At 40.3% G+C, this 10,343-nt stretch overlaps 1 protein-coding gene across 1 annotated transcript; it reads right to left on the minus strand.

Annotated features, from left to right (window-relative positions):
• Positions 1 to 4,780: 4,780 nt before the first annotated feature.
• LOC127656204 (CCN family member 3-like) lies at positions 4,781 to 9,813 on the minus strand. Its single transcript, XM_052144398.1, has 5 exons — positions 9,701 to 9,813; positions 9,362 to 9,596; positions 6,980 to 7,234; positions 6,436 to 6,650; positions 4,781 to 5,888 (listed from the first exon to the last, which is right to left on the minus strand). The coding sequence occupies exons 1-5, from the start codon at positions 9,737 to 9,739 to the stop codon at positions 5,592 to 5,594; spliced, it is 1,041 nt and encodes a 346-aa protein (XP_052000358.1). The 5' UTR covers positions 9,740 to 9,813; the 3' UTR covers positions 4,781 to 5,591.
• Between the last annotated feature and the right edge of the window lie 530 nt (positions 9,814 to 10,343).

Raw genomic sequence — 10,343 nt, forward strand, 5'->3', positions numbered from 1 at the left:
GGCAGAGCAGAGATAGACCTCTTTGCATCAGAAGAGAACTCTCACTGCCCAATATTTTTCTCGAAAAGTGAGGACGCGCTGGCCCAGGACTGGCCCAACCGCCCGCTTTACGCCTTCCCTCCCGTCTCGCTATTGCCACAGGTAATGCAGAGGATCAGGGAAACGCGTCACTCGGTGCTCCTCATAGCCCCACGTTGGGAGAATCAGACATGGTTCCCGGAGCTTACGCAGCTGTCACTGACAGCGCCGTGGCCCATCCCAGTGAGAGCAGATCTCCTCTCTCAAGCTCGCGGCACGATCTGGCATCCCCACCCAGAGCGTTGGGCGCTGCACGCGTGGGTGATCAACGACTACCCGTCGCTCTGCCAGAAGGGGTAATAAACACCATCATACACGCTAGAGCCCCTTCCACGAGAAGACTCTATGCGTCAAAATGGTCTGTGTTTTCAAAATGGTGCACCGACAGAGACCTGGACCCACGGACATGTGGGGTGTCGTCGCTGCTCGTGTTTTTACAAGAGCTGCTGGATAAGGGCAGATCCCCATCCACGCTCAAAGTGTATGTGGCGGCCGTCGCGGCATTCGCTGAACCCCTGCACGGCCAGTCACTGGGAAAAAACAAGCTGGTCATCCGCTTCCTCAAGGGAGCTAGAAGGATGAACCCCCCACGCCCCCCATCGGTTCCTATCTGGGATCTTTCTATAGGTCTCGAAACTATGAAAGCCCCCTTTCGAACCGCTTCAATCCGTGGATTTGAAATACCTTTCACTCAAAACCGTTTTTCTGACTGCCCTGTCATCAGTCAAACGTGTGGGAGACCTTCACGCGCTGTCTGTCAGCGCTGCGTGTCTTGAGTTCGGACCAAGTGACTCCAAGGTCATTTTAAAGCCTAGACACGGCTATGTTCCCAAGGTGATCGGTACTCCTTTCAGAGCACAGGTCATTTCCCTATCGGCGCTGCCAGCATCCGATAGCGAACGCGACGCCAATCTCCTTTGCCCAGTCAGAGCACTGAGATTGTATACTGCGCGCTCCGCCTCTTTCAGACGCTGTGAGCAGCTTTCCGTTTCGTTCGGAGGGCACACCAAAGGTCTCGCCGCCTCGAAACAGACACTGTCTAGATGGATAGTGGACGCTATTGCTGCCGCATATGCGTCAAAAGACCTGCCATGCCCATTGGGCATTAGGGCTCACTCCACTAGAGGCATGGCCTCATCGTGGGCATGGTCCAGCGGGATTTCCATTCACGACATGTGTGGCAGCGGGCTGGGCTTCCCCCTCCACCTTTGTCAGATTTTACAATCTGGAAGTGCCCGCCCTGCAGGCAAAACTACTAGCGGTTTAATACGGTACAGCTCCCCTGGTGAGCTGCACTGATGGGACTCATTCCACACAGACCGGCACCGCCGCTCTGTCGTTCCCTTCCCACTGTGTGCTTATGTATTACACACACACTGGCCCGCACTCTTGCCGGCCAAATATTATTTCCCCACTCACAAGGGCTCCCCGGGTCCCCCACCCCGGGGCTCATGCAGTGGATGCTTGGCGCGCACGGCGTTGACAATGGGTTCCCGTAGCGTAAGCTAGCTTACGCAATACGAGAGAACCTCTCGTAAGAGAACGAATCGGTTACCTAACGTAACCTCGGTTCTCTCTAGATGAGGGAACAAGTATTGCGTAGCCGGCCGTGCTTCGCGCCACGAGCGACTTTCAGCTTCATTCAGTGAAAACCAGGGTTCCAGCCTCACGAACTACGCTTATATGCAATCTAGCCACGCCCATTTTGGCGGGCTTTGATGCAGTAGCGCGCGGACGCCTCTCATTGGACGCGAGTTCGCCCAAGTTCGTCTATAGGCTGCAGCAGTTGCCGCAGAGCAACCAATGAGCTCGCTAGCTAGCCCGCTCAAGGTCTGCAGTTGCTGCACTGCGTTGACAAATGATACAAAATTAAGGATAATTTTTTGGCTTCAATATCTCAGAAAAGATGAATCTTTCCCGTAGCGTAAGCTAGCTTACGCAATACTCGTTCCCTCATCTAGAGAGAACCGAGGTTACGTTAGGTAACCGATTCATTACTGACACGTTCAATTAGGGCGGTACAACCTGCGTGAGTGACAGAGTGAGAGAGAGAGAGAGAGAGAGACACACACAATACCCAACATGTCTCATCATAACAGTGTGAGAGAGAGAGAGTGTGTGTGTGAGAGTGTGTGTGTGTGAGAGAGAGAGAGTGTGTGTGTGTGTGAGAGAGTGTGTGTGTGAGAGAGTGTGTGTGTGTGTGATGGAGTGTGTGTGTGTGTGTGAGAGAGAGAGTGTGTGTGTGAGAGAGAGAGTGTGTGTGTGTGTGTGAGTGTGTGAGAGAGAGAGAGAGTGTGTGTGAGAGAGAGATTGTGTGTGTGTGTGTGAGAGAGACAGTGTGTTCGTGTTTGTGACTGTTCGTGTTTGTGTGTGCGCTTGTTTGTTTGTGAGAGTGTGTGTGTGTGTGAGAGAGAGAGAGTGTGTGTCACAAATCATTATAAATAGTTTCTTCAACTTATTAAAATATCTTACTTTACTGCAACTATCTGTTTCTGATTCTTTATCATATTTATAGTGTGTGATTTATAAAATACCTTATATCCTACATCACATATTTTGATTTTGGACGTCTGGTCACATATCTTATATCAGAATATTATATTACTGTTAAGACTACTATGAATATTAAAATACGCCGAACCATGTGTCCTGTATCATAGCTACATGAATGACCTTTGCAGCAAAAAAACTTCTGCTCAAATGAACGAAACAACTTTAATTTTTTGTTGAAAAGTGCTTAAGATTAAAACAGAACATGCAGTATCTTCTGTGTAGTGTGTCCAAAGATGATATTCCACACTCCACTTTCATTGGATAATGTGATATTCTATCCTTCCTATTCTTTACAGTCAGATTAAAAGTAAAAATAAATATTAATTTGAATCACAAGAGACTTTTCTCTCATTAATAAACCATTGCTTCTGCACGAGTCTGTGAGACGCTTGTTGCTTTTTAAGGTGACGGTGCCATTTTTGCCCTTGATTAAAGGAATATTCTGGGTTCAATACAATTGAAGCACTCTTGACAGCATTTTATGGCATAATAATGATTTCCAACAAAAGTAATTTTGACTTGTCCATCCTTTTCTTTAAAATAAGCAAAAATCGAGGCACTTACAATGGAATTGAATTGGGATTCGTTTTTTAACGTTAAAATCCTCACTGTTTCAATAGTATAACCAAAAGACATACAATATATGTGTGTTAACATGATTTTAGTGTGATAAAATCACTTACTAAGCTTTCCTGTTATAACCAATAGTTATAGCCAATTTTACAACTTCGTTGCCATGACGATGTAATGTCAACAAACACTAAAACTCACAGTGTAAAACTTACAATTTAAAGAACTATTCAGATAAAATTATACACAAGTTTTAACAGAATAATCAATGTAAGTGCTTTTATAAAATTATAATATTCTCCTTTCTGTTTAACCCCTTAAATTCACCCCATTCACTTCCACAGTAAGTGCCTCACTGTAACCTCTAGTTTTGCTGTTTATTGTATTTAAAAAAAAAATATATTTAAATAAAAGGAGGGACGAATCTTAAATTAATTTGTGTGGTAATCAATTTACATTATGCCACAAATGCTGTCGACTGAGCTTAACTTTTATTGAACCTGGAATATTCCTTTAAGACGCACGTGTAACTTTCAAGCACATCTCTAGGCAGACAAAACCAACTGAGATAGATCAGTGCCCTTACAGAAAATATACAATATATCTCACGTGAAATTGAACTGGGAAGAGATGAACATACTTTAAAAGCCTTCCTGATATAAATGTAATATAGTAATTAATACTCTGACACTAATTTGGGCAAAGAGCACTAATTACTTGCTTAATACTTAGCGCTTAAAGTTGAGGACTTGAGACTTGACTTGGACTTCAATGCTAAGACTTGAGTGTTACTTCTGAGAGGTGTTACCCACCTCTGGCATATAGTATATGAAACAGAAACATTTATAAATCTTTCAGTTATAGGACATTATCGCTGTACCAGGCAACATAGGAACAGATCCTTTCTCTTGATACATTGAAGAGTGAGATCTTTCCACTTTTGTTAATACATTTTAAACCTTTGGTACATAGTTGTGTACTGGATATTTTTAAGTCAATGTCACCGCCTGGTGGTTTTATGGCAATTTACAGGTCACTGCCTAATAAGGGATTACCTTTAGGATGTGCTAGTATGACCTTTTGACCACAAAACTTTTTTAAAGGATATTTGTTTAATGTTAGCTCTAGATCTAATCGTTTGGATACTTAATTCTCTTCATCATCAATTGTGTCCTATATCAATTTCTGTTAAATGTGGAAATGAATGGGAAACAGAAAATCATCTAATTCTCATTTTCATTTGGTTTACACTTTTGAAATAACTAAAACAATATTTTTTTCCAGTTAATGTTTAGCCTTAAAAATATATATATATATATATATATATATATATATATATATATATATATATATATATATAGGCCTATATATATATATATATATATATATATATATATATATATATATATATATATATATATATATATATATATATATATATATATTTGTAAGGGTAGTTTAGATCAGTGAGCTGTAGAATTTCATTGGAATGTAAAATTTTGTCATCATGAACCAATAAACCTGAACAAATGTTTTTTAAAAATACAACTTTATTAGATAATACATATAAGATGCAAAAAAAGGTTGTAAGAAACATTTTAAGTGTGCATTATACACACACACACACACACACACACACACACACACACACAAACATTTCATATTTACATTAGTCAAAAATAATTCCACAAGTGTAAACTACAAAAAAATACACACATTTTAATTTTCAGGAACAAAACAACATCTTATAGAAACAAATCTCTTGAAGGAAGAAATATACATGTAAAGAAAGACAGAAATAAAGGAATAGCGTGGAGAATTCCACTGAACTGTGTGACTGACCTATCAAACAAGACATGCTGCTCTCTTCAGAGCATGAGGGCCTGGGAAAGGTCACCTTTACACAAGCCTTCCAGAAAAAGAATTCACGAGGCATTGGTGGAAAATTTCTCAACATATGATCTGAGACCAGCTTTGTCTAAAAGTAGCCAGATAGCATCCAGTGCAGTTGATTTGCTGAAAGTCAACAAGTTTCACAAGTCAAAAAGAAAATACTCAGCAGTGCTGAATTGAATGCCGTGGCCCCGAAATGTATTCTATTGTCCCTAACAGTGAATCTATTGTACTACCATGCTTTCTATAAAAATAAAAAGCCACTTAGTTTGATATTTTGTTATCTAATGCAATGATATTCTTTTTGGGGCTACTGTATGTGACACCTTTAAGTCAACTTGTAGGGTTTCCATTCGTACCAAGACCCTCTGCAAGATGAACAACCATAGAAATCTTATAAACCTATGTACTCACATTCCCGAAAAGCAAAAGTGCGATAATCTGGGTTTCACAGATTAATTCACGTTTCATTCATTTCTCTATTGGGGAGCTTGCTCTCAAAGCTGGGGGCTGCTGTACATGGTGCTGGCTGAGGGCTGGTAGATGGTGTTGTCTCTTGGGCAGTGGTGATGACAGGCACATGTGTTAATGAACATCATGGGTCTTCTGATGACTTTGCCCTCAGGGCACTGGAACTCCACCTGAGCGGTCTTAGTGCTGTGAGGGGTACAACACCGGCCATCACTGCACAGCCCACAAAAGCGGGGCCTGTAGGCCTGGACGCTGGTGCAGTTCTTGAAGGTGAAGTGACTGGCTTTAGTGCTTCTCCTTGTTTTTAGACACCTGCCTTCCTTCTAAAGAAACAAGAAAAATATCAGCACCATATAACACATTGTTTACCAAACAATTCCCCCGAACATGTATGCAACTCAAAATTCTACGGGACACATTTCACCACGAAATCAAAAGAAAAGGGAGAAATTACATTTTGCATATACTTTTCTGTTTATGAATTGGCCCCCATTCATTTCCATTTTAAGTGCCTCACTGAATCCCAGATTTGTGCATTATTTTTGATTTTCTTTTTTCAAATGACAGATGAGTCTAAATGATTTTTTTTGTGGAAATCAACATTATGCAATAAATGCTGTAAACTGAGCTGAACTTGCATTGAACCTGGAATATTCCTTTAACTATGAATCATGTAAATAATGTCACAATGCAAAAAATCTTATTCGTAAAAAAAAAAGCTTTATTTTCTATATTCAAAACATAAATTCTTCTTTTATTTATTTATTTATTGTGATTTTGGGGTGATATTTGACCTAGGCATGTTCTTGACAGGCTTTATGACATTCACCATGTTAGTGGTGTTAGGGGTGAATCTAGTTGCTGACGTACCGTTGTGGCTCTCTGCTTGTCCAGGTTTTCACAGGGTCTGACCATACAAAGTCTGCTCTGCTTGACCATCTCACAGTGTGGGTTCTTATTGGTCACTCTGGAGGACATTCCCATGCCGCAGGTTTTTGAGCAGGCACTCCATTCTGTGGTCTGCTCAATACAGTTCACACTGGAGTCCCACTGGTCAAAGCCCACGGTCTCTTCCTGCCTGTAAGCTGGGGTGCACATGAAAAATGAAAATGAAATGGGTCTGAGAAGTTTGATAAAGTGTGAGGAACAGACTACAATGTTAACCCATAATCTTGGCTTCAGGGGACTTTAAATATTTATTACATTTTTGTCCTTTTTGGACCTTGCCTGTATACAGTAAATCATCAACTATTTAATTTTTATGGAAAACAAAAGCTCAGACATTCTAGGGGTAGTTCTAGAATCTCATGTTGTGTTTCACAAGTGAAAGGGTATGCATACAGGGTATGAAAAACATGAGGGTGGGTATGATGACAAATGACAACTTGTAATCAAACTTGCAATCCAAACTCACCGGCCATTGCAAAGCCACCGAGTGCACTGATCTCTGCCTGTGAATCACACACCCATTTCTCACAGCACTCTCCCGGAACCTGGATCTTCTTTGGAAAGGGACAATCAGGTCCTGGAAGCATCACATCCAGGTTACAGCGAGGCACGCATCCAATCTGACCATCCTTACAGGTGCACTGATATTGGCAGCTCGGAAAGAATGTCTCTCCATTTTGATAGACGGTGCCATCCAATCGACAAACAGCTCCCTCGTGGGCTTTTTGGAAAAGTCAAGAAAAGAGCTCTATTTAAACGTGCAAACATGGAACAACATAAATCACTTTATTGTATATGTTTAATGAATTTGATTATGGGACTATGTCCTTGCTGTTTAGAAATCATTAGCCTGTATTAATGCATGCCATTGCTTATTGGTATTACATCCATAGTACATACACAAATGTTCTTACTGGGGGCTGTTCACACCAAACATGTTAGCGTGTTGGTAGGCACTGTTTGTTAATTGGTTTCCTTTGAAAACATGTCCTAACATCTCTCACACAGGAGCGCCAAGCTTTTAGATGCCATGTTAGGTTAAAAATGACTTCAACTTGTAAAAATATGTCTCAAGGCACCTGCTTGTTCAGTCCTGTTTGTGTCACTGCATCTAGCTTTTTTAGTGCAACAACAAGTTTGTTGTGAACAGCCCCTTAGTACCAAAATACAAGTTTTTAAATTCCGCTTTTCTTCTTCTTCCTCTTCCACATTTTCCTACAATTTACATACAGACTTGGTCATCAAACATGTACTCTCAAACATTATTTGTATTTCTTAACAGAACACAGTGATTTCCTAACTCATGTTTGTACCCTTTGAGCCTTCACTTGGTAATAACTTATTTATAAACACATATTTTTGTTAACAAAAGACGAAAACAACATAATAGCATTAATAATTCATTTTATTTCTTCAAATCATTGTCAGCCACAGCGGTTTAATAGTTACTAGTTAATTTTATTGAACACTATATGGCAATAAATTTAACCGTGTACAGAAGCTTCGACTAACAAACCCAATTTCAATACATTTATAATGCGTTTGTTATTTCTGAATGCTTTAGAAAGCTTAATTTTCCCATCATTATACTATGGATATCGGATTATGTTATGAGAGATGAAGGTCAGCACACTTGCGATTCACTAGATAAAACTAAGATCAAATCTCTCTTCTTGACCAAGAGAAGCCTACTGCGATAAACTGAAGATGATGATGCTGTGCCTGTGACGTTATGAGGTGCTGCAGGTGTTTTCTCATGAGAACAATTAAATTGTGATCCCAAGAAAAAATCTTTTCACAAGAAAACAAGACAGAAAATACGTAGAAAGCCAAGGACAAAGCGGGCTTCCATAGCATTCTACACATACTCCTACTACTTCTGCATTGTCTGTCTAATGCAGAAATATTAAGAGTAGTCTAACAGTATGTCAGCATGTCGAACTTGGACAATCACTGTTCACAGTCAGCCATGATTACTTTAATCCATGAGATTGAAAGCGTCCAGTAACAGGGCGTTTACTGAGATTAAAGGTGCTGTAAGCGAATTCAGCCAATCTTCTTCCACAAGACTGAGCTGTTGGATTAGCCATGCCCCCTCTTTCCAAAACCTCATACTCCAAAGATACCAAAATGAGCTTTATTGAGAGCATAAACGGTTGTTAAAAACAACAGCTGTGAAATAGCGCCCTCAACTGACAACTGTTATGAACAACATGGCATAAAAATGGCATTATGCCTCAATAATTCGCTGCAAATACATTCAAATGAAAACACGTAAAATGATTGACAGGCAGAAAGCGTCATTTTACCCAGACAGCGGACAGATTTGTGTTTACTGTTTACAGATTCAAGAGCTGTCAAAGAGTCTGGCGAGATATCTCAAGACACTTATTTAATGAACGTCTTTCAGGGAGTAGGAATTTTTTATTTTTCTTTGCATAACATTCCATGAAAAAACGTAAAGGACCTTTAAGTGAGTAATATCCATCTGGTCATGTGATCATAATTGGTAGCCTCCATGAGAGGACACTCTACATGGAGGGTATGATAAAAAGGCATCTCATGTGAGTAATATACACGTGCTTCAGGAGTAAAACTTTTTAAATGAAGAAAAAATATAGAGTGCACCTTTAATAAGGACTTAATTTGCTAACTGCATTTGAAGAGCTGTCAGACCTGCCTAGAAGCACATAAATAGACTGGTTCTAGATTTTTGCTTAGTAGTAGGCGATAATTAAATTGGAAAGTTTATATTTACATAGCTTATTTGTTCTAGCAATTGGTAAAATAGTAAATGAAATATTTCATCCATAAAATGACTGCTGTAAAATGATAGCGAAACACCAACCTACACATACACCTGTCCTCTTGTGCGCACCACCGGCGTAATCGCACCGGAGACCTTTGCGTGTGTCACAGGGGTTCTTGTATGAGCACAGCTCGCCGCGCTGCCTGGCACACACCAGACAACAGGCGCAATCATCCAAAATGAGGCGCACGCCAGCAGCGCACGGCGGAGGTTCACCAGCCGGACAGATGCAGCGAGTGGGGCACTGCGACCACACCAGTGCGCATAGAGTCATCTGAGCAGAGCAGTCACACACACGTTATTCAACACTGACAATTAATGAGCTAACAAATAATGTAATTAAAGTTAATTTATAAGACAATAATGTTGCATACTCACTTGTGCGTAGATATAGAGAGTAAAGGCTTTTTGCAGCATGCTGAAATACTTGGTATTTTTCAGCTTTGAAAATTTGTGTTCTGCTTTTCTTTCTGCTCTTGGATAACATGTTTTCTGTTACGTGGAGGAATTTATACAGGTTATGGTGTAGGGAAAAGGGGGAGGAAAAAAGAAGAAAAAAGGAAACAATTCCTCTGCTGTCTTGAATCTCCAGCTGCTGATTGGTCGATGAACTCCTCCGTCACAATCAACTGCCAAAGTCCCAGTCCTTCAGATACAGGTGTTGTTTTGGTGATTAATCTCTTCCCTAAACTTTAGGTGACCAGTTTACAGTACTTTGATGTTAAATTTAGTGCAGAATATATTTATATTTATATATATGGAATAGTATACTGTTTACTCTTATGGATGTTCATCATGCAACATCTATTAAAACTCATCTATTCATTGGAATCAAACATCGGAAGATCAGACAGACAGATAGATAGACAGACAGACACATAGACAGACAGATAGATATATAGATAGACAGACAGGCAGACAGACAGATAGATAGACAGATATATAGATAGACAGGCAGATCGATATAGAGACAGACAGATATATAGATAGACAGGCAGATAGATAGATAGACAGACAGACA

The sequence above is a fragment of the Xyrauchen texanus genome, chromosome 15, assembly GCF_025860055.1.
Source record: "Xyrauchen texanus isolate HMW12.3.18 chromosome 15, RBS_HiC_50CHRs, whole genome shotgun sequence".
In the NCBI taxonomy this organism is placed as follows: Eukaryota; Metazoa; Chordata; class Actinopteri; order Cypriniformes; family Catostomidae; genus Xyrauchen; species Xyrauchen texanus.